The sequence below is a fragment of the Ranitomeya variabilis genome, chromosome 5, assembly GCF_051348905.1.
Source record: "Ranitomeya variabilis isolate aRanVar5 chromosome 5, aRanVar5.hap1, whole genome shotgun sequence".
Taxonomy (NCBI): Eukaryota; Metazoa; Chordata; class Amphibia; order Anura; family Dendrobatidae; genus Ranitomeya; species Ranitomeya variabilis.
Window position 1 is genome coordinate 545,250,017 of NC_135236.1, and position 25,840 is coordinate 545,275,856.

Consider the following 25,840-nt stretch of genomic DNA (forward strand, 5'->3'; position numbering starts at 1 on the left):
CTGTATGTGCCCCTATTACTGCACCTGATACCCCAATACTGAGCCACTGCTGCCGTATGTGTCCCTATTACTGCCCAATACCCCAATACTGAGCCGCTGCTGCCATATATGTCTCTATTACTGCCCCTGTGACCCCAATACTGAGCCACTGCTGCCGTATGTTTCCCTATTATTGCCCCTGATACCCTAATACTGAGCCATTGCTGCCGTATGTGTCCCTATTACTGCCCCTGATACCCTAATACTGAGCCGCTGCTGCCGTATGTGTCCCTATTACTGCCCCTGATACCCCAATACTGAGCCGCTGCTGCCGTTTGTGTCCCTATTACTACACCTGCTGTGTGGTTCTCTGTGCCCTCTAAATTCTAAAGCACCCCTCTATAATATAGTAATGCTGGGTGCAAATGCCCTAGAAAACAGTGCCCACATTTTGCTGCCTAGAAAGTAATATTGCCCTGTGTGCCCCTTTAATAGTCACAGTACTGTATGATGGCCCCTTTACTGTAATCCCCACACTGTACGATGGCCCCCTCACTGTAATCCCCACACTGTGCGATGGCCCACTAGATGGCTTCCATATAGTATAATGCACCAGATAGTCCTCAATATAATATAATGCACTCCCCATAGGCAGACTCTATAGCACAAGGCAGCACCCCATAGGCAGACTCTGTAGTATAAGACAGCACCCCCATAGGCAAACCCTGTAGTATAAGACAGCACCCCATAGGTAGACTCTAGTATAAGGCAGCAACCCATAGGCAGACCCTGTAGTATAAGACAGCATCCCATAGGCAGGCCCTGTAATAAAAGACAGCACCCCATAGGCAGACCCTGTAGTAAAAGGCAGCACCCCATAGGCAGACCCTGTAGTAAAAGGCAGCACCCCATAGGCAGACCCTGTAGTATAAGGCAGCACCCCATAGGCATACCCCATAGTATATGGCAGCACCACCATAGACAGATTCTGTAGTATAAGGCAGCACCCCCATAGACAGACCCTATAGTATAAGGCAGTACCCAATAGGCAGACCCTGTAGTATAAGACAGCACCCCCATAGGCAGATCCTGTAGTATAAGGCAGCACCCCCATAGGCAGACCCTGTAGTATAAGGCAGCACCCCCATAGGCAGACCCTGTAGTATAAGGCAGCACCCCCATAGGCAGATCCTGTAGTATAAGGCAGCACCCCCATAGGCACATTCTGTAGTATAAGGCAGCACCCGTATAGGCAGATCCTGTAGTATATGGCAGCACCACCATAGACAGATTCTGTAGTATAAGGCAGCACCCCCATAGACAGACCCTATAGTATAAGGCAGTACCCCATAGGCAGACCCTGTAGTATAAGACAGCACCCCCATAGGCAGATCCTGTAGTATAAGGCAGCACCTCCATAGGCAGACCCTGTAATATAAGGCAGCACCCCCATAGGCAGACCCTGTAGTATAAGGCAGCACCCCATAGGCAGATCCTGTAGTATAAGGCAGCACCCCCATAGGCACATTCTGTAGTATAAGGCAGCACCTGTATAGGCAGATCCTGTAGTATAAGGCAGCACCCCCATAGGCAGATCCTGTAGTATATGGCAGCACCCCCATAGGCAGATCCTGTAGTATAAGACATCACCCCATAGGCAGACCCTGTAGTATAAGGCAGCACCCCATAGGCAGATCCTGTAGTATAAGGCAGCACCCCATAGTCATACCCTGTAGTATAAGGCAGCACCCCCATAGGCAGATCCTGTAGTATAAGGCAGCACCCCCATAGGCAGATCCTGTAGTATAAGGCAGCACCCCAAAGGAAGATCCTGTAGTATAAGACAGTACCCTTATAGGCAGACCCTGTAAGCATAAGACAGTACTCCATAGGCAGACCCTGTAAGTATAAGACAGTACCCCCCATAGGCAGACCCTGTAGTATAAGGCAGCACCCCATAGGCAGACCCTGTAGTATAAGACAAGACCCCTATAGGCAGACCCTGCAGTATAAGGCAGCCCCATAACAAAAACAATAAATACTCACCTCTCTTCCTCCTTTTTCCAGTGGTGCTCCGAGCTCCCGCTCATCTCCTGACAACGGGTGCCAGGTGGTGAGTCGTCATGGCGCCCACTGTCAGGGTCGGCGACGTCAGACGCTGACAGGGTATGGTTGATGGGAGAAGGAGCGCTGCGCTCTCCTTCCCTCATCAATGCGGTCAGCTGTGTCCGCTAAATGCCAATAGCTGCTGACCATGCGGTGACGGGCAGGAGGCCCACTGCTGGCACCGGGTCCCCCCTCCTGCTCAGGAGCCCCATAGCGGCCGGGTGGCAGAGCAGGGAGACCGATTCTCCCTGTTCTGCCGCAGAATGTATCTGTATCGGTGCACTACGCGTGCCGATACAGTTACAGTAGCGTAGCTCCGGGTGGGCCCCCTCTGAGCTCCGGGCCCAGGGCCACTGCCCCCTCTGCCCCCCTGGTAGCTATGCTACTAGTATTTGTCAGTATTTTGCATCAGTGTTTGTGTGCCAAAGCCAGGACCAGGAATGGAGCTTATGAGGGGAAAACTATAATTGAAAGGTTGTCACCTGTTCTGTGTTTTCAAGATACTCCTGGTTTGGGCATAAAAATACTGATGAAATACTGATAATAATGCTGATGTGTGAATGAGGCCCCACTGTATCAGTGTTCTGTACACTCCAATTACAGTTCAGACTGGTGGTCTCTCCAGGTGGGCCGCTCTGAGTGAGGGCAGGGGCCTCCACCTGTAGCTACACTACTGATGCTGCCCACGCATCAGGCAGCATGAATCTAATGACAGGCTCTCTTTATCACTTCCCCACGTATGACGTACTATTTCGCCCTATGTCAGGTCTCCTTATCTGATGCGGGCTCAGGAGCTGATGCTGCGTCTTTCTGTGTTATTCAGCCATCATCTGCCACTGGCAGCTGCGCGTGGAACAGATTGGTGGTATCTGTTGAAGACCCCCATGCTTGTCATAACAATGTTCCTGTGAAACCAATCCCTCACACTGCTCCTTCAATGGAAAAATGTGTCTCGGAAAATGGCGACACAAGCATTTTTTTTATGAACTTCTGAATTTTATTCACCATGTAAATAAAAAATACTACGCAAGTTTGGTTTTGCCAGTTCATTTTTATTGTATAGTGTACGCTGTAAAAACGAAACCCCCAAAAAACAGAGGTGCAGACTTGTGCTTTTTTTGGAATTATTTTCCCCCTTTCCCATACATCAAATGATAAAATGGATGGTGTCCTCCAAAAGTCTAACTCATCCCTCAAAAGACAAGCCCTGAATAAAACGGTTATGACTCTAGGATGAGGGAGAACGAAAAAACATAGGATCAAAAACGGAGAATCGCTGTGTCGGGAAGGGGTTAATGCACATATATCAGCGGGGGAAGGGTGCAGGACTACAGCTCGGCCGCTAGGGGCGCTGCTGTGACGGTTAGTGGATGGAGACTTCCGCTGTCTTGCATATGTCATGGGGTGTTTCGCACTAGACCCGCCCCTCTGTTCTGACGTCACGATAGAGGCGCTGCCCTGGGCGGGGCAAAACCCCGTAGACTTACAACGAAGTAAACAAAAAGCTCCCTGGGTTATGTGAGCTGCGGCCGCGCTGCGGGGCGCCCTGCACGGGGTGGCCGTACCATGGACTGAGGAGCATGGGCACGGGCGGCAGCACCATGGACTACGGGCTCTGAGCCCTGCGGCAGGGAGCCTGGGAGAGGTGCGTGCCTATATACATCCATGGGCACGGGGGCTCACCGTCCCGCCCAAAGCCCCTGACCCTCAACAGCTCCGCAGCCGGTGTCCTACCCAGTGTGCCGGGGCCGGTGCCCTCTGGGCTGTCCACCACCGGGGGCATAGGTGTCACTCTGGCCGGTACCCTGATAGCAGTGATGTACAGACCACACAGGAGGTGGGCAGGAGACCACCCAGCACTAGGAACAGTCCCATAGACTGCTATGGCGTGGACATCTTGGGACAGGTCATTGGGGGGCTGCGACACACTCTTAGGTGGGGCAAGTCATTGGGAGGGGGGCTGCAGCACACTCTTAGGTGGGAAAGGTCATTGGGGGGGCTGCAGCACACTCTTAGGCTACGTTCACATTTGCGGTCGGCGCCGCAGCGTCGCCGCATGCGTCATGCGCCCCTATATTTAACATGGGGGCGCATGGACATGCGTCGTACTTGCGTTTTGCGCCGCATGCGTCCCTGCGGCGCCCGCGTCCGGGCGCAGAGGACGCAGCAAGTTGCATTTTTGCTGCGTCCAAAATCAGTGAAAAAAAGGACGCATGTGGCGCAAAACGCAGCGTTGTGCATGCGTTTTGCTGCGTTTTTGTTTGCGTTGTGCGTTACGGCGCCGACGCTGCGGCGCACAACGCAAATGTGAACGTAGCCTTAGGTGGGGCAGGTCATTGGGAGGGGGGCTGCAGCACATTCTTAGGTGGGACGGGTCATTGGGGGCCCCTGCAGCACGCTCTTAGGTGGAACAGGTCATTGGGGGCCCTGCAGCACATTCTTAGGTGGAACAGGTCATTGGGGGCCCTGCAGCACATTCTTAGGTGGCGCGGGTCATTGGGGGCCCTGCAGCACATTCTTAGGTGGAACGGGTCATTGGGGGCCCTGCAGTACACTCTTAGGTGGGACAGGTCATTGGGGGCCCTGCAGCACATTCTTAGGTGGGACGGGTCATTGGGGAGGGGGGCTGCAGCACATTCTTAGGTGGGAAAGGTCATTTGGGGGGCTGCAGCACACTCTTAGGTGGGAAAGGTCATTGGGGGGGCTGCAGCACACTCTTAGGCTACGTTCACATTTGCGGTCGGCGCCGCAGCGTCGCCGCATGCGTCATGCGCCCCTATATTTAACATGGAGGCGCATGGACATGCGTCGTACTTGCGTTTTGCGCCGCATGCGTCCCTGCGGCGCCCGCGTCCGGGCGCAGAGGACGCAGCAAGTTGCATTTTTGCTGCGTCCAAAATCAATGAAAAAAAGGACGCATGCGGCGCAAAACGCAGCGTTGTGCATGCGTTTTGCTGCGTTTTTGTTTGCGTTGTGCGTTGCGGCGCCGACGCTGCGGCGCACAACGCAAATGTGAACGTAGCCTTAGGTGGGGCAGGTCATTGGGAGGGGGGCTGCAGCACATTCTTAGGTGGGACGGGTCATTGGGGGCCCCTGCAGCACGCTCTTAGGTGGGACAGGTCATTGGGGGCTCTGCAGTACACTCTTAGGTGGGACAGGTCATTGGGGGCCCTGCAGCACATTCTTAGGTGGAACAGGTCATTGGGGGCCCTGCAGTACACTCTTAGGTGGGACAGGTCATTGGGGGCCCTGCAGCACATTCTTAGGTGGAACAGGTCATTGGGGGCACTGCAGCACATTCTTAGGTGGGATGGGTCATTGGGGGCCCTGCAGCACATTCTTAGGTGGAACGGGTCATTGGGGGCCCTACAGTACACTCTTAGGTGGGACAGGTCATTGGGGGCCCTGCAGCACATTCTTAGGTGGGACGGGTCATTGGGTGCCCTGCAGCACATTCTTAGGTGGAACGGGTCATTGGGGGCCCTACAGTACACTCTTAGGTGGGACAGGTCATTGGGGGCCCTGCAGCACATTCTTAAGTGGGACGGGTCATTGGGGGCTCTGCAGCACACTCTTAGGTGGGACAGGTCATTGGGGGGGCTGCAGCACGCGCTTAGGTGGGAGAGGTCATTGGGGGCCCTGCAGCACATTCTTAGGTGGGGACGGGTCATTGCGGGCCCTGCAGCACATTCTTAGGTGGGACAGGTCATTGGGGGGCTCTGAAGCACATACTTAGGTGGGACGGGTCATTGTGGGCCCTGCAGCACATTCTTAGGTGGGATGGGTCATTGGGGGGGCTGCAGCACGCTCTTAGGTGGGACAGGTCATTGGGGGGGCTGCAGCACGCTCTTAGGTGGGACAGGTCATTGGGCGGGGCTGCAGCATGCTCTTAGGTGGGACATGGGCCCTGATTCAGCATTCCCTAGGATTATTACCTGGGATTATTACCTGCTGGTGGGGTTTAGTGACTGCCGATGTTTGTCCCGGGGGCATCAATCACCACATGATTTGTATAACTGCACTCCAGCCCCCCGGTGTAGTTATCTGCACGGTTCTCAAAGCCACATACTTTTTGACATTTGCTCAATAAGTTGCAAAAGATAATTAATGACAGGTAACTTTTTCTTTTTTAATAATTCTGTAACAAATTTATCAGCGTGTACCGATTTTGATGAATTTGGTGCAATAAACCTCCAGACAAAGGGACTTCAAACGAAAAATAAACTGCAAATCATGAATTGGGGCCATGGTCTATATACTGGTCGCCCTGGTAATAATGATACCGATGTGCCAGTTCTAACACATCTGGGGCAGAAGCCATCGGTACAGCAGGCTGGCAGTGCACTTGGGTTGCGTCTTCCAAATACGGTACATTGTTGCGCCCCTGATTTGCAGATGTCTGTTAGATTTCATATTACTGATCAGATCTCTCAGAAAAAAATGTATCTGGCTCGTTCACATGACCAGACTAAACCAATGTGGCCTTGCAGATGAGTGATTTTTTTTTTTTTTTTTTTTTCTTGACCACATCTGCATATGAAGAAGAGAAATCGCAGCATGCACGGGTTCCCGTTACCTTTTCAACTCCACGATAAATTGCATATTTTTAATAATTTTTTTCCCCTCCCGGCGGTTGGGCAGGACGTTGGGTCCCGTAATTGCTGGCATTTGTCCCTTCCAGCTGCCATGTAGTGTGATGTGATCATGCAGATGGCGTATACGTGCCCACGGGGCATAATCTGCAGAGTATAACCTTGTTATAGAAGGGTGGCTTTATGTAAGGCTTCTTCCACATTGTGTTTGCCGCAGGCGAGCTTCACAGGCCCCTTGTATCTGACCCTGGCCTTGTATGTCAGTATGCACTGCTCTCAGCTCTATTCCATACACAGACCTGGTGTGGATGACATTTATTTATCTGATTTGCTTTATTTTTGTAAACATGTTTGACTTTGGGTCACTGTTTTCCTGAATTTCACAAATATTATGGCAATGCTGGACAGTTGGTTTTCACTACAGGTACTGGATGCCTCTGGATTGCCTTAATGTATTACTATGGACTAGGTGCATCAGTAGGTCACACTTTCAGGATTTGTAAGCCATTTTTTTTTTAAAAGAAAAGTTGGCAGATGCTAAAGCTGTTTCATTCTGAAGGAATTTCTAATGAATATCTATTGATTTCTACCAGTTTCTCGTTAATAGAAGATGCACTTGGCTAGTGGGGGTGGCGGTGGGGGGGTTGTCCTGTCCATGAATATTAGGCCATATTCTGTAGGACTTGCTTGCCTCCTAGTGCCCAGGGAGGTCTCGTACACCTGTAATTCCCTTATCCCTCCTGTGTATACAGCGTGCACTTTGTATTTGCTCTGAATTCACAATCTAGCCATTTATTATGTCTTGTAAGTAAATCCTTTCCCTATATACAGATGCCTACCAAAAGTGACTGGCACGTATTTCTGAAAATCCCCTAAAAACCCTTGGCCAAATGGAAAGTAAAACTAAACACTGTTTCCTATATAGCCATCATGCGTCCCTCTTATGGGGACTTTATGCAGAAATATTTTCACTGCCAGCGTGCAGATATCCTCCCAAATAGACCTGCACCAAGATCCAGCTGAGTCTGACATGCCTGCTGCAAGCTGCTGACAGTCTATATCACGGCATCTTGTACTGTTCCACCTGTGATTTGAATACATTACGCTAAAATAGATGCATAATATATGGTTGGATGCATAATGGGGAATCTAGTCTGTATAAGGGAGTGGTCTTCTCATGGGGTGGTCCTCTGAATATGCCTCTGCTCACAGGTACCATGACCAATATGATTCATTGATTTAGATTGGCTCACTTCTTGTTCCAGCCAGAACAACTTTGCTGGATATGCCAGGGCTTCGGAAACCGAAACGGTCACATTGGCATTGTAGTAAAAGGTCTCTGAAAAGTTTGTGCACTTACATGGTCTTTCTTTATGCTCTGCAGATACCTGTGCCTGGCGTAGAAACTGGATTGGTGGGCATAAGTGGCATCAATGAAGTGCACAGGGCTGTCAGAGAGCCAGCGCCTGGATATACTGCTGGAGAATGCACTTCTACTAGAAGCCAGCAAGTGGAAGGTTCCGTGCTTTGTAGACTCTACTATCAAGGTATGTATACGGGAGATGAATTGATCTATATATGCATATAATATGTAACACAAATCTAAGCAGGGATACAAGACCACAGCATGTGAGAAAACATATAGGGCATACAGGTTTTCACTGGAAAATCCTCTTGTGTAACCTATCCATGAGATCGGTGGGGGATCTGACTGCTAGAAGCTGCTCCGATTGGCAGAAGGGGGAATATTTATGTCCGACCGGACGCTTTTATCACTTTTACAAAATGGAGTGGCAGGTTGGAAGCCCAACCACTATGCCATTTAATCTCTATAGGGTTACCAGAAAACATCACTCAGCAGCCCCCATGGGGAATAAACGGAGTGGTGGTCGGGCATGCTCACTGCCGCTCCATTCTTATGGGGGCGGGGGATAATAGGGTTTAATGGTCTGATTCCCACAAATCAATAGGTTATCTCCTGTCCCAAGGATCTGACAATCTCCTTTTAATGAAACAGACCATTAATATGAAGTGAAATGGACATATACTGTGGTCTTACATGTAGGCTTGGTGCTATTTGGGTAAGGTAATTGATACTTGACTTTCAAGGAACACAGTGTTTTATCCATGCGTCAGTTTAATAGTGTTTTTTTTTTTCACGTGACCAGTTCCCTTTAATGAAGGAAACAGTCACCTTGTGCTCGGTCCTCAGTGTCTTCCTTATTGATGTGGGAACAAATACACAGTATACCATGCTTTTGTGCCAACCAGAAGAAGTTGGAAACTACGATTTTTATCTCTTTAAAGACAAAGGCGTAGCTTGGGTTTACTCCCGAAGCCCATTTTTGAGGGCCTCCAACAGAGCCGCTGATGTGATATGTGGAAAAAACAATGTCACGGGACTGCATCTTTACTATAAATCTGGTCTTGGGCCTTCACTACTAGAGATGTAAATGCACAGGTTGAGAATTCTCCTTTTAGTAGAACTGTTGCGGCTGTAGAGCACACGGTGCCCGGTCTGCCGCTGCAGGTCCGAGATCATAGAGGCTGTGAACCTCCGTCTTCCTTGCAGGTATCCTCATTCATTTTTAGTGCTGAGACCTAAACATCTGCAGTGTTCCTGTCACTACCACAGCTCCTCTGCCCGTTTAGGTTTGCCATCTTAACCTTAAATTTTAGGTCACCTGGGCAGTGCTAGAACTTGTAAGTTGCATCTTTGAAAAGCTTTGGGTTGGCCATCTACAAATTGCCTTTAATAGAGCTTTATACAAGTTTTACATAATGGTTTTATAACTTGATTTTGTCCCTCCAGGGCACAGATGTCTCTCCGATGCATTATGGGCAGACATTGTTGTGGATGGAACGATGGAGATCCCTCTTCAATTTCATTCCAGAAACCTTTGGCCTGGCAGTCAGCATTCTGAATCGCATTTTAGCATCAGTGAAGGTGAATAAATATCTGTATGTTCCTTGAACATCACGTTTTTGGGCACACTGACGCCAGTGGCCTTAGTCATGTTTGTCTGTGTATTATTAAATCAGATCTGTCATGAAGCTACAAAAGTAAAACTATGCTGGAGTTGTAATTAGGGGTGAACTCTTCTAATTTCAGCCAACAAATCCTTGTAAATTTGTGCTTTTACCCTTCTAGGTCCAGGTGAAGTATCTTCAATGCATCTCTGTGACCTGCTTATACCTTGCAGCCAAAACCAATGAAGAGGATGAGGTAAGACTGCCCGCCCTGACTGGATCACTGTCTGATGTTTTCATCATTAAAACATTACATCTTGCTTAGCTACCATTAATTCTTTAATATTTAGAACCTTAGAGAGCTTGTGTTGTACTTTTCTCGTGTTATTCCTTCTAGGCAGTTAAGAAGAAATTGCCAGTTTGGGGTTACCTGTTGGGGCTATGGTCCTACACTCGAACGCTGTCCAATTGGTGCTGACTGTGTGGGGACACACCCCTTTGGCAGTGATACTAACGCCCACACCCTTATGTAATTTTACTACTACTCCATAAAACCCGCTTCCAACAGCAGAGCCTCTGATTGCTATGGTTTATTCATTTAACTGCTCTGGATCCCTTTTAAATGCCACTGGGTAAATAGCGTTAAATTAATGTTTGACTGCTTTACTGGACCAGCAGCTGCAGGGAGAAAATGAAGTTATATTCTCCCTGCAGCCGCTCATTTCCAGTAGTGGTGTAGTGCAGTGAGTGGTGACTTCAAACTGTTCTTGCACCGCCCCGGTGACTGGATGGGAGCAGCTCCATGGAGAATATAACCTAATTTTCTCCCTGTAGCCACACTCCCAGTAAATCAGCCAGACCTGATTTTAAATGCTGTCCTGCAGTGCAATTTGTATCCTTGTTCTTAGTAAAATGCATTTGTTATATGGTGACTTCTTTCTAGTTTGTTTTCGCAACTACTTTCTTGTACTTTGAAACTGTAAATTGCATTATATGAAGTTCCATAAAAAAAAAGCTGCAAAATATCTTTTCCCCAAAACTCTGTTAGAGTAACTGTTCGTCTTAGTTTTCATTTCACAAATCAATAGTTCACGTGTTACAAAGTTCCATATTTTTATCAGTGATATATATATATATATATATATATATATATATATATATATATATATATATATATATATATATATATATATATATATTTTTTTTTTTTTTTTCCTTCCCCCATCATCTTGGATTGATCTTTCGATTTTATGAGTTAAATCTGTAGTCGCTTAATACAGACTTTCCCATTACTGAGCGAGATGACAGTTGGTGCTTGTAAGATTCTTGGCAAAGGGAGCAGATAGAGGCGCAAGTTCTCCTGAAACACCAGGCCCTCATAGAACTTTGGGCACCAACTCTTATGTTGGTAATTGGAAAGTCTGTATTCACTGACCAAAAGATTTTTACCTGTGAAATGAGAATGAAAGTGTAGTTTAGGAGGAGAAAGAAGCGGATTTCTTTGAAATATATCACAAAGCTTCTTAACTTGACATGTACTATTGATTCGAAGAGAGAGAAAAATTAAAGTGACTGTTGCTCTTTACAGAAGACCTGGGAACAGCTCTTGCTCCTAAGGGGCCGATTACATTCAAATTTTAGCCAGTCTTGATGACTCTGCCGTCAATGACCAGTTCTGTATAAAATTGAAATTCTAGAGGACTAACCAAGCAGTAGGACAATCCATGAAGATGGAGTTTGATGGCAGTTTGAGATCTTGACAATATAATGTAGCTGCACATACTAATATGGAGATAGGACTGAAGAAACCCAGCGGAAATAGAGGAGGAAGTGCTGATAAAACCTCAGAGTAGCTTGTAGACACCACAAATGTTAACCTTGTCCCTTCCATACATCGGTGGAGGAGTCTCGGCAGCCTCTGAATCATGGGCGCCTTTCACCGATGAGGCCTTCAGACCCGTCTCTGTAGCACATAGGCTAAATCTGGGCATTCTGTGTCTTTCAATAATACAAAACAGTGACAATGTTTTTGTCTCCACTTTTATTACTTGTAGGTAATCCCATCAGTGAATAAGCTGGCAGTGCAGAGCGGCTGCATGTACTCCTCTGCGGAGATCTTACGGATGGAGAGGATCGTACTGGACAAACTGCAGTGGGATCTGTACACGTCCACACCCGTGGACTTCCTGAACACTGTAAGGACGTGTGACTGACAGTATGATTGTACACGGTATACACATGGATGCACAAATCTGCTACTGACGGCCGACAAACCAGCTACTTGCAAGTCACTGACTTGGTTGGGACAAAAATATGTTTTTTTTCTTTTTTCATAAATAAAAAAAAAATCTATTCCACTTTATAATTTCTACTTAACATATTGCAAAAATATTTCTGACTCTGCTTTTTCAGGCGAATAACACTTTACATACAAAGCTGTCTGGTTTTGGACACATTGTACACCTGTCACCCAAGAAGGCCTGAAGCTTTGAGTATCATTGTACTGGCACTTGTAACCTCACGGGAGGGTGGATGTCTGTGACCTGTAGTTCTCTGCTGGAACGTAACTGGAACATTCCAGCAGAAAAAACGTTCGATATTAAGGCAAAACTGTACCGGGATGGGGCTCTGCATGTGGCAGCAGTATTTTCAGTTTGTTTACCTGGTGCTTGGAGAAGAAGACATGCTGGTACTGTGTAGTTCTATAGCATGGCCTGAAATAATATGGAAGAATACCCTGATCAAGAACGTGGTTGTAAAGCTTTGACATGGTCCCAACACTATAGTCCCTGTATCTGTGCGCGCTTACATTACATAAGTCTAATATTAGAGGAATGGGCTTCATGTGTCTACTTCTGATTGTCATTGGCTACAATGACGACGTTTCTGCGCCACTTTTACAATGGTAAACAGTCTAACAATAAATAAAGGTTCCCACTTTCCCCTTTCTGGCAGTCTACTTTTGGATAGGTGGTGTCTCTTATTCACATGCTTTCCTGATCCGTAAATTTCCACTTTTAGTAGCCCATGATGATGTTAGTATGGAAGCATAAGCAAGGATCACTTATGTAGCCAAGGAACAAAACACAGAATTGGTTGTGTCCAGAGAACACTGTTATTACATTCAATAGAAGCGTAGTAGTCCAATGGGTAATGATGATGTCTGCACACATGACGGCGGCCATACTTCAGCCATCCTGCTGTTAGCTTCATTTTTCTTCTGCTGTTAGGTCACCATAAGTGAAAAATAAAGACAGTCAACCTAGACATGTAGACATTTGCTTTTGTTTCCCCAGTTCCACGCCATGGTGATGTGCAGATGGCCTCATCTGTTCGGTGGCTTCTCTCAGATGAATCCTTCCCTCCACGTAGCGCTCCTGACGAGGCAGCTACAGCACTGCATGGCATGCCACCAGTTGTTGCAGTTTAGGGGTTCCACCCTGGCTTTGGCAATTATCACCTTGGAGTTGGAGAGAATGACCCCCGACTGGCTTCCAGTTATGACTGAACTGCTGGAGAAAACAAAGGTAGGTGGACAAGGCTGTTATCCAAAATGAGCATTTTACTGTAGATAAAAAATTATGGGGGTTTAGGAAGGGGAACAGTAAGTATATGAACTCTTCAGCCATTATCTGCAACATTACTCAAAGTGCCTAACCTACAATGCCAACTCTGCAGCCCCACATCTGTGACACATAACATTTCAGGAATATGGTATGATAGAGGCCTTGAGCCCTCAACCTTGTTTTCACTTTCCTGGCAAGGCCAAAGTTTACAATTCTCACCAGGGTCACTTTGTGGTAGTAACTAGAGATGAGCGAATATGTTCGGGTTCCCTCTTGTTCAGCAAGCTATAGCGCTTGCCGAATAAGCTGCAGAAGGAACCTGACTTCCTGGATCACGCCGGCCGATCAGCGCCGCAGCTGCATGTGTCATGGCTGTGTCAGTCACAACACATGCATGGAGAGGCCAACAAATAGGCTCTCCATGCATGTGTCTCTCAAGGAATGTATCTAGGGGTGTAGTACAATTTGCTACGCAATTTCTCCTGAGTATGACCCTACACCAGATGTGATACAACAATAGAAAGGAGCAGCATCCAGTCCAGGTGATGGGGGGGGGGGGGGTAAGAAAAGCCTTTATTCCACCATGATACGACGTTTTGACCACAGTTGGTCTTTATTAAGTATATACTTGATAAAGACCAATTGTGGTCGAAACGTCGTATCAGGCGTAATAAAAGCTTTTCTTTTTTTTCATCACCTGGACTGGATGCTGTTCCTTTCTATTGTTGCATCACTTGATGTCTGATGTCTTGTTTCTCAACGCAGTGATCACCCTTATGTTTATAGTCTTTTCACTAGGCACTGCTCCTAATAGCCAGTTTCCTACTCCCCACTGATGAGGGGCAAATACCCCGAAACAGCTGTCTGTGGATGGATACCATGTTTTGGCATAGGTGGTTTCCTTTATGGGATGCTGCCCTTCTCGTGGTTGTTCCTTCCCGGTGAAAGACCTGGCTATTCATTGCTTCCGTTGAGAAACACGTGATGGTGTCTCTGCGGCTTTTCTACAGTACATGCATTTGCATATTTCCCATAAGGGATGGGGGCAGTGTTCTGGATCACTGCGTTGAGAAACATGTGATGGTGTCTCCGCGGTGTTGGATGTTTTGACCTCCCCGAGGTCATTCACCCTTATGTTTATAGTCTTTTCTTTGCTTGGACTACACCAGATGTGGTCAAAAACTACTTTTGGGGCACAGTGCAAAGCTCTGAAGATGTGGCTGGAATGGTTTGATTGTACCTAGTAACATTGGAGCAGAGCCCCAGAGGTGCCAGAACAGCTCCATAAGTCACCCCGTTTTACAGACTACACCCCCTAATGAATTCATCTATGGATCCAGTGAGCATGTTGATACCACATGTTCCTCACAGAATTTTATTCCATTGGGCCTTGAAGAAAGAATAATTACATTTTTACCCTTCGGCACGACAGCACCCTACTGGAGAGAGGGATCCGCCCCACAGGAACAGGAAACCTACAGAAAGATAAAGGGGGGCGGTCCGCCTCTCCTCCTCAGTTTAGGTTTCCTGTTCCTGTGGGAACGACAGGATTGCTACAGGAAAATACCTGGGCATGCACGCCGCCTGTGCAGTATCTCTGGGAATGGCAGGGGCTGCAGTCCAGAGGCAGCGTCGGGGGGAGTTCCGTTTGACGGCTCCCTCCTCGTCTGATGGAAGTCCAAATGATGGCTGGGTCCAGGGAAGGCCGCCCGGCATCACTCCGATGTGGCGGAAGCCAGCGCTGGAGTAAGCCCTCAATGATCAGGTGAGGTGAGGGCAGCGTTCTGGAAGGAGGTCCGGTGCAAAATCCTGGACTGCGCATGCGCCGACCGCCACCAATGTTTTGCCTGGAAGTATACATTGAACTTCTGGAGCATCTAGGCCGAAGCCAGCGGCGGGGGGAAGCGCAGCTTTCGCGCATGCGCAGTGCCGCGAAAGTTAAAAAAAAGCGCTGGAGAACGCCCTATATAAATCAAGTAGGCACCATTATTTGGCGATGCAAGATGTCATCCCCAGGTGCCATGGACCCTACAACAGGAGACCAAGTATTCCCCACCAAGGATCGCGCCAGCAAAGGATCCTCAGATACCGGTCGTAAAATTGACTCGGTGGTCAGATCCAAGACAGGACCTCGGGCTTCTGTTCCGGTACTAATGGCTTCACTGGGTGAGTTTTTTAACTCTGCCTATTAAGCTAACGCTGTCTCCCCTCTCTTTCTCTCTTCCTCCTTCTCCCGTTATGCTTTATTCTAATCAGATTAAAAGACGACAAAAAAACAGACATAGGGAATGCGCCTTATGTAGCCAGCCCCTACCAGACTCATACCCTAAAAAACTCTGCAAGGACTGTATAACTGAAACAACACAGGGAGCGGCAGTGTCCATTACGGACTTACGCACCATTATAAGAGAAGAGTTAAAAGCCATGTCCCAAGATAAGCCTCACAAAAGTAAATCTAAAATGCCAACACCTTCATCGGATTCCGATAGTGACCAGGCTGTACTCTCAGAGGCCTCCCTATCATCGTCATCATCTGAAATCGAGGGACGTTCTTGTTTCCCTTTGGAGAGTGTGGACAATCTAGTGAAATCGATAAGAGACACTATGGGGTGTGAGGAGACAAAGGGTGCACAAACCATGCAAGACATAATGTTTGCGGGTTTAGCAGAGAGAAAAAGGAGATGTTTTCCAGTCATCCCGGCAGTAAAAGCGTTAATAAAAAGAGTGGGAGAAGCAGGATCAGAGAAGCTTTCTACCCTCAGCGTCAAAACGAAAATACCCGTTTAGTGACGAGGAACTTCTTACATGGACTAAAGTCCCTAAGGTTGACGCAGCCGTTGCCTCTACCTCTAAGCAGTCAACCTTACCCGTAGAAGATGCGGGACTACTTGCTGACCCTCTGGATCGCAAAGCCGAGTCCTCCCTGAAAAGTTCATGGGAGGCAACTACAGGCATATTCAAACCGGCAGTAGAAAGCACTTGCACCGCCAGATCAATGCTCATCTGGATTGATCAGTTAGACCAACAGATTGAAAATAAAATCTCAACGGAAAAATTGCGGGCTGCTATCCCCCTAATACGAGGCGCGGCAGCCTTTATGGCGGATGCATCCGTGGATTCTCTCTGCTTGGCAGCAAGATCTGCAGGTCTTGTAAACAACGCAAGACGGGCGTGTCTTCACCAAACTAATTCTAGAGGTGATGGCCTATCTTTGCCAAAAAGGGACATTAATTGTCCCCTACTTAGATGACTTTTTAGTCATCGGAAATTCAGTTTCTCAATGTGCTGACCGTTTAGCTCATGCAATTTCATCTCTATAGGATCTAGGTTGGATCATCAATATCAGCAAATCCAGACTTATTCCACTGTCACTCCAAGCGTTTCTGGGGTTCCATCTAGACTCTATAGCCCAAAAATGTCTTCTCCCTCAGGTAAAAATATCACTCATCAGACATAAAGTCACAGCTGCGATGGATAACCCACACATGTCCCTGAGGAGAGCTATGTTGCTACTGGGATCTTAGTTCATGTACCCCTGCAGTCCGATGGGCACAATACCATACCCGGACACTGCAACACCAAATCCTCCAAGAGGAAAGACGACTACTTGGTCACTTAAATGAAAAAATAACTTTGTCCCAGGAAGTTTTAACTTCCTTAACGTGGTGGCTAGACTCTAACCATTTGATGAATGGAGTTCCATGGGTGATAACACCATCTCACACTATAACCACTGATGCCAGTCCTCACGGGTGGGGCGCCCATATGGGAAATACATTTTTCCAAGGGTTATGGGACACGGAAGAATGCCATAACTCATCTAACCTTAAAGAATTAGATGCAGTAAAATATGCCTTATATCATTTTCTCCCACAGCTCCGGGGAAAAGACGTCAGAATCCTTTCCGACAACACCACCACAGTGGCATATCTAAACAGACAAGGAGGTACTCGATCAGAGACTCAGATGTTTTTCTGCTAGATCCAAGATCTTCCCAGCTGAAGACATCAATTATACCTTACGGCGCTTCACATAACGGGAGAAAACAACCAGGAGGCAGACTTCTTAAGTCGACACACCTTGAGGCAGGGGGAATGGTGCCTAAACCATCATATATTCCAAAAGATAGTATCCCTATGGGGTCGTCCTCAAATAGATCTCTTTGCCACAAGAGGAAACTGGCAAGTCCGGAGATTTGCCTCCCTATCTTTATCAGATCATCCGGACATTCTAGACGCTCTCCATGCCCCTTGGCAATTCAGTCTGGCATACGCCTTTCCTCCGATAATAATATTATTATCTCAGATCATACGGAAAATCAGAGAAGGAGCGAGAATTCTACTGATAGCTCCATTCTGGCCCAAAAGGCCATGGTTCTCGTGTCTACAGACCATGTCGATCTCAGATCCTTGGGTCCTCCCCTCGATACGCAACCTTCTCTTCCAGGGACCGTTTTTCCACCCTCAGGTGGACAATCTCCATCTGACGGCCTGGAATTTGAAAGGCAAATGCTAAAATTAAGGGGATTCTCGGAGGGATTGATTAAGACACTCTTCCAAAGTAGAAAACATTCTACCACAAAAATATATACAAAAATGTGGAAGAAATTCTTACAATTCCATACATCTCCCAAAACATCAGAAATTCCAATACAACCTATCTTGGAATTCCTTCAAAAAGAGAGGGAACTAGGGTTATCTGTAAATACGCTAAAAGTTCATGTATCAGCACTAGGGGCCCTCTATGGCTATAATGTTGCGGGAAATAGATGGATATCCCGATTTATCACAGCCTGCGACTGGATAAATCCCGTTAATATACCTAGAGTTCCACCTTGGGATCTAAATTCTGTTTTACAAGCCCTAACAGATTCGCCGTTCGAACCAATAGACTCAATACCCATTAAACACCTATCACTCAAAATGGCCCTCTTGGTAGCACTGACCTCGGCTAGGAGAATCAGTGACTTCCAAGCCCTTTCTATAGATCCACCTTTCCTACTAACTTTTCATGATAAGTTGATTCTTAAACCAGACCCTTCCTATCTACCCAAGGTAGCAAAGAAATTTCATAGGTCACAAGAAATACTCTTACCCACCTTCTTCAGTAATCCCTCCACTCCTGAAGAACAAAAATATCACTCTAGATGTTAAGAGAGTAGTTTTAAAGTACATTGAAAGGACCAGAAGCTGGCGACAGTGTAGGGCTCTGTTCATATCCTTCCAGGGTCACAAGAAGGGTCATGGAATCACAAAAAGCACCTTATCCCGGTGGATCAGGGAGTCTATCAGACTGGCTTATTCTGCGAGGAAAGAAAACCCTCTGGAAGGCATAACGGCACACTCTACCAGAGCTATGGCATCCTCCTGGGCCGAAAGAGGAGACGTCCCAATAGAAACTATATGTAAGGCGGCAACTTGGTCAGATCCTTCTACCTTCTATAACCACTATAGGCTTGACCTATCATCAACTTCTGACCTAGACTTTGGCAGGACTGTCCTCAGCACGGTGGTCCCCCCTAGGTGATGGTCTCTGGAAAATCTCCAGTAGGGTGCTGTCGTGGCGAAGGGTAAAAAACCGGATTACTTACCGGTAATGCTCTTTTAGTGAGTCCACTACAGCACCCTCTCACATCCCTCCCTAGGTTAATATAGTGTATACTAATGAGTTAAAATTCCTCTTATCTAACATAGAGCAAATAAGTTGATTTTAAATAACGATATTTGCCTAACATTGGCGGTCCTCCGGGTACTCTGAAATCAAAACTGAGGAGGAGAGGCGGACCTCCCCCCTTTATCTTTCTGTAGGTTTCCTGTTCCTGTGGGGCGGATCCCTCTCTCCAGTAGGGTGCTGTCGTGGACTCACTAAAAGAGCATTACCGGTAAGTAATTCGGCTTTTTACGACTAAAATTTTGTTTTAGCCCTAAATTTTAGATTTTCATACCATGAAATGGGTAAAAATGACATCAAAATTTGTCCCACAATTTCTGCTGACCATAAATACCCCATATGTGGCTGTACAGTACTGCTTAGCCATACGGAGACACTCTGGAGGATCGGAGCGCTGTTTGACTCTTGGAGATCAAATTATCTTAGAGTAGTTTGTGGACTAAATATAAAGAACCCCTAAGTGTCAGCAGAGTAGAATCCCCCCCCTTAAGTTGCCCCATAGTGGAAATTGTACCCATCTGCAAATTTATCTACAGATGTAGTGACCATTTTGATTCCATGGGTGTTTTTCAGAAACAAGCAGCAGTGGATGTTGCCAAGTAAAAATTGCAAATCTGGTAGTATAGTGCCTGCACTTTGTAGATCCCAGTATATTGTATTGCCCATACATTCTGCCCCGCTCATACTTCTGGAGACATGCACCCAGTAAATTAAGTGGGTGCTCATTGCAACAGAAATTCCAAACATGGACACTGTGTGGTTTAGAAGGGAGGGGGCATTTGAATCTGGGAGCGCAGAATTTGCTGGATTTGAGCAAAAACCAGCAATTCAGGAATTGTTTCCTCTGCTGACGGAGCTGTATGGGGGTTCGTTTTTTTTTTGTGTTTTGTTTGGGTTTTTTTAGGAGAAAATGATGTTTTCAGTGATACCAGTTTTATTTACAAATCGACTTGATTGAATCCTATTCCACTTTCCAAGTTCTTGAATATTTTCCCATGCCACAGAGTTATAGGAGTTCATGCCGCCAGGGGGCGCAGCTTTGGTGATGTCACTGAAGCTTCACTCCCTGCATTTCATTCATTCCCCAGTCATTTACAGCCATGCCGGTAGCATTAGCACCACTCCGGGTTGTAAACTATTTAACCCCTTGAGATGGATTACTGCATGGGACTTGACTGTACGGCGGACAGGTATGGGATATCGTTGTTCTTTTATTTTGGAATTTTTTACAGGAGAACGAGGGCTGCGCTTTGGATTGAGCATACAATAAAGATATTAAAAACCTTTGTGTTTTGATTCTTTCATTAAAATAATTTATTCTTTGTGTGTGTGTGTGTGTGTGTGTGTGTGTGTGTGCGTGTGTGTGTGTGTGTATTTTTAAGCCTTTCATACTAGTGGACTAATAATGGATAGGAGTCAATAGCAAGGTGACATTAACCCCCTATTACCCCATATGCCAATGCCACAGGGCAGTGGGAAGAGAGAGGCTAAGTGCCTTTTTTTTTCTGGGGTGGCTGGAGGCAGATATCTTTAGCCGGGGTGGGGGGGGGGGAGGGCAATAACCATGGTCCCTCTCTAGGCTATTAATATGTGCCCTCAGTCACTTAATTTGCCTCTCTGGTGGAGAAAAGTTTTCTTCGGGAATTAATCCTTTAATTTAACCCCTACAGCTCCCAAATTTTATATATATATATATATATATATATATATATATATATATATATATATATATATATATATATATATATATATTCCCATGCAGTAATCCATCTCAAGGGGTTAAATACACACGCACCTAACATTAACGGATATGCAATGGTCTACTGTGTGTGTAAACCATGTGTCATATCATGTCGGGTTCTGCAATGATTTTACAGAACCCGACAATTGAATTATCGGCTATCTTGCTATCTAACTCTATGGAATCTAAAGATGTATAACAACATGTCAATGTGATTTTTACTGTACACCGCACTGAATTATCGGCTTTTCAGAGAACGCCGGTGCGTAAAAATCGGACAGCACTCGCATGGTGTGTGTGTGTATATGTATGTATATATGTATGTGTATGTGTATGTGTGTATATATATATATATATATATATATATATATATATATATATATATATATATATATATATATACACACATATATACATATACCGTATTTTTCGGACTAGAAGACGCACCTGACCATAAGACGCACCCCAAATTTGGGGTGAAAATTGCAGAAAAAAAGATTTTTTTTTTTTTTTATAAGATGGGGGTCCGTCTTATTGTCCGAATTTACAGTATCTTACCTGAGGGCTGGCAGAGCAGGGTCACAGGAGGCATGGTGTCAGCAGAGGTGGGGTGATGCGGTACGGCGTGCACCTGAGCAGGGTCCCTTCCTGCTTAGGTGGGCGACGCCACGGCCTGGTGTCCATGGGAGGGTTGCAGCAGTGGTTACCGGCAGAGGTGCGGCAAAGGTGCGGGGATGAGGAGGCGCAGTGAGCGGTATGGCGTGAGCGGGGTCCCTTTCACCGGTGAGGTGATGCAGCAGCCCGGATAAGCAGCAGAGCTGGGTGAATCATGTTGTTATCGGTGGTGGCGGCCATCTTCTTGAGGCCGCGCGTGCGCAGATGGAGTGCTCCGCTTCCCGGGGCTTCAGGTAAATGGCCGCGGGAGGTCGCGCGTGCGCAGATGGAGATCGCGGGGGCCATTTTCCTGAAGCCAAGATCTAAATCTGCGAACTCGGCTTCAGGAAAATGGCCACCGCGATCTCCATCTGCGCACGCGCGGCCATCCTGAAGCCCCGGGAAGCAGAGCACTCCATCTGCCTCAGGAAGATGGCCGCCACCACCGATAACAACATGATTCACCCAGCTCTGCTGCTTACCGGGCTGCTGCATCATCTCACCGGTGAAAGGGACCCCGCTTACTGCGCCTCCTCATCCCCGCACCTCTGCCGCCGCCACCACACCACTGCGGGTAAGCCTGCATTACGACTATTAGATGCACCCCCTATTTTCCCCCCTTTTTTGGGGGGGGAAAAATGCGTCTTGTAGTCCGAAAAATATGGTAAAAATACTTTTTTTTTTTTTTTTCATCGGATTGCACTCGTCCGTTTCTCGCACAAATGGGTATGAGGCCTTAGTGTTACAGGGAGGAAACATAGAGCTTAAGACTGGGTTTGTATAAGTGGTGGACAACCCATGTAAATCAGAACTCAAATTTAATAATAAAAATTGGGTCCTGAATTTATTAATCGGTCATGACTTTTTTAAATTCATGTTTAATGCTTCATTTTCTCACAATCTTTTCTATTCCGTTCTTATACTAATTGCATTTTTTTTTTTTACTTTTGTGAAATTCTGAAAACGAATCTTTGTTCTGCAGGTTGACAGTACTGAGTTCTTTCATTGTAAGGAGCTGGTTGATCGATACCTTGAAACGCCATCTAATCTGGTGTACATTTTCGTTTCTGCTGAAAAAGACGTTCGGACCCACATTGGGGATCAAGTCACTTATTGTCTTCCTTCAGTAACTTGTCCAGCAGTGAAAAGAAACCAGGCCGTCACACAAGACTTCAAGCCTCTTCGTGAGGACACGCTTGTAATGGAAACTGATGAGTTTTACGATGGGTTTAGACATCTGTATAGTGAAGGTCGTATGGAGAGGAAGACTCAGACAGTGGCAGAAGAGAGTGGGCCATGTCCCCCTCTCACAGTGCCCGCATCTGGATAAGTAGGCAACCTGTAGAATTTGGTGCATAGCCTCTACAAGTTGCAGGTGCCAAAGCAATAGGGTGCGTGTGTGCATCTACCTTTTTTTATTTTTTCCTTTCTTCTTTCTCCTCTATCCTCTTCCAACATGGCACGCTGTCATCTAGTATTGCCAAACTAGAGTTTCTGCTGCTGACATGCTGCCACTATTGCACTGCAAGTTCATCCCTTCTTCCATTCCGATTGTAAAGCGTCCAATTCTGCTCTGAAGAACTGAAGAATGTATATATGGTACACTGGCCTTGTAAAGAGCCTGCCTCAAGTCACAGGCCAGAGGATTATTTTTAATTTTTTTTTTGTTGTTTATTCATTTAAATCTATTCCTTCTACGCTAGTCTTTACTTATACAGGGCAGATACCTGGGCTGATATAAATTTATTAAAGAGAATCTGTCAGCAGGGAGCAGGTATTTGCTACCTCATCTGAGTATAATCTAGGAAGAGAGACCCTTTTTCCAAAGATGACCCCTTTTCCAAAAACCTTTACCAGCTTCTAGCACTCCATTACTTAGCGCTAGAGGACTATTTAGTATGTGGCTGGGCCTGGACCACCAGAACATGTACTCGTAGGCTTTCTGCTCTGTCTTCTAATGGGGTCCTTGGTGTGAGGTTACCGTCAACAATGTTAACATACCCTAAAGGGGTATATGGACAGGGGTGGAATGAAATGTGGTTCATGCAGCTATTTTCTCAGTGTCACAATGGATGTTATCTGATATGTGCTAAGCCAACCATTTTTCATCTGCGTCTTTAATACTGGATGCTGAATGGAAGATTAGTTGTCTATAGCAAGAATTTAAGGTGCTGCTTACCCTTTCCAAAGGGCAGCTAAGGGTATGTGTCCACGTTCAGGATTGCATCAGGATTTGGTCAGGATTTTTCATCAGTATTTGTAAGCCAAAACCAGGAGTGGGTGATAAATGCAGAAGTGGAGCATATGTTTCTATTATACTTTTCCTCTAATTGTTCCACTCCTGGTTTTGGCTTACAAAAACTGATGAAAAATCCTGACCAAATCCTGAACGTGGACACATACCCTAAGGCTACGTTCCCACAATGAGCTTTTTGGTGCATTTTCTTACACTGTGTATTTTCACTATATGAAACACAGTGTCTTGCAGTTCCAGCAAAGTGGATGGGATTTATGGAAATTTCACGCCCACTGTGCTTCTTATTGCAATGTAAACTGACCTGCGGTATGGATTTCAAATCCGCAACAAGTCAATATCTCTTGCAGAACTGCTGAGGTTTCAGTGTGGATTTTTCCCATAGACTTGCATTATATGGGGAAAATCCGCAAGCAAAAAATACACATGTTTTAAGTGTGATGTGGAGACGCATAAAAAAACTCATGTAATCCGCATGGGCGTATATCAAAGGTTTTTTTTTTGTTTGTTTTTTTTCAAAGCCAAAAATTGCTATGACGAATAAAAAAATACTTTATATAAAGAATTGATATACCAAAAGAGATAAAAACCGCAGCGTCAAAAGCGCAATAACAATGCATGTTAAACTGCACACAAAATGCAAAAAAAATAAGCTAAGTTAATCTAAATAACAAGTGCAGAAATTCTGCAACATCAAAAGCTCATCATGGGAACACAGCCCAAAAATGAGGTAGAATCTCCGTCTATGCTCCAGTTTTGAAACTTTGCTCCTAATGCCGAATTTCACTCTCATGATCAATATTAGGCCCTAATTTATTACTTGAGGGCTGTTGTGTTTTATTGTTTTTTGGTTCCACATTGTTCAAACTAGTGCAAAATGAATTTGTGCAAAATCAAAAATGTGGGTTTTTTTTGTGCAAAAATTCTAGGTGTTCATACAATCACTCCAGGGTGGACAGGACTAAATCTAGTGACTTGTTAAGTTGGAATTCCTGAATTGGCCAAAACGTTGCCCACAACTACAAAAATTAAAAAAACAAACAACAAAGACCGTATCAAATCAATAATGAATTTGTCCTTAAACTGTGTAATTACTCCTAATATTTTTAATATTGCTTTTAAGTTAAAAATATATAAACCTCTCTTCTTCTTTTCAGTCTTTGCTGCCCATGGTAACCTAATACATGTAGTAATATTAAAAAGAAGAAAAAATCCGTTTGCTTTAATTAGCATTGAGTCTGTTTTAGGGTATGTGTCCACGTTCAGGAACGCAGCGTTGAGCCGCAGCGTCAAAAACGCAGCGTCCAGATGTTACAGCATTTTCCCGCGAAAACGCACATGCGGTGCGTTTTTCTAGAACGCAGCATGTTGCTACAATGAGCAAAACACGCAGGAACACCGCAGGTGACCTGCCAGTGACCTCAGGTGCATTTTTGGTCAGGATTTTATCTGCATAAAATCCTGACCAAAGCCTGAAGCAAACCTGACCGTGGACACATACCCTTAGACTAAGTTCCTACATTGCGAGACCAACAGTGGATTCCCTTGCAGAGAATCGGCAAACTGCTGAGATTCTAAGGAATCTTTCTACAAGCTGTGAAATAATCCACAGGAGCTGTGGGTTTTAGATCGACAGCGTATCAGTTTATGCTGTGGATGTGGGGGGAGTTGCACCCTTTAATGTGCGGCTTTTTCACTGATGGAGGTCCATAGTAAATACGTTCTGTGGTTGAGCATGTCTTTGCATTTTCATTGTTACTTTTTTATATCTTATTTGTATATTTTATTGTAATGGGTTAAGTATTTTTTATTAAGACGTACCAGTGAAGTATACTTGTCACATGACCGCCTTGCACCTTTTTTGTATTTCTTTGACCAGCGGACAGCTGGTTATTTTATGTATTTGTGCATAAATAATGTGATTTTACGTTGTACAAAAAAAAAAAATGAGAAAATGGTTACAAAGTTCCAAGTATGTTTTCTGAATTTTGAGGGTTAAATCCCCACCCTATGTTGTATTTTTGTAGCTTCATGCGGTGCAATACTGATGTCCAAGACAGAGGGTGCGTAAGGTTTTCTCATGTACTGTATGCTTTTCTGCGTTTTCTTTACAGATATGACGTCCTTTTATTGGTAGTTTGTAGATTACTTTGTATTTATTTTATGCTTTTTATAAACCCATCAGAAACTGTGAGTTGTGTAATAGGCAAATCCTTATGTACTAATTCCACTCATGTCGGATATACTGTCCTGTTTCATTAAACCTGGTGCCTATAACACAAAGTATCCTGGTTTTGTTTTTTTCTGT

General features: G+C 45.7%; 1 protein-coding gene across 1 annotated transcript; it reads left to right on the forward strand.

The window, feature by feature from the left end:
• Positions 1 to 3,580: 3,580 nt before the first annotated feature.
• On the forward strand, positions 3,581 to 25,812 carry CCNI2 (cyclin I family member 2). Its single transcript, XM_077265873.1, has 7 exons — positions 3,581 to 3,730; positions 8,062 to 8,224; positions 9,490 to 9,624; positions 9,829 to 9,903; positions 11,702 to 11,842; positions 12,944 to 13,174; positions 22,261 to 25,812. The coding sequence occupies exons 2-7, from the start codon at positions 8,111 to 8,113 to the stop codon at positions 22,606 to 22,608; spliced, it is 1,044 nt and encodes a 347-aa protein (XP_077121988.1). The 5' UTR covers positions 3,581 to 3,730; positions 8,062 to 8,110; the 3' UTR covers positions 22,609 to 25,812.
• Positions 25,813 to 25,840: the final 28 nt, after the last annotated feature.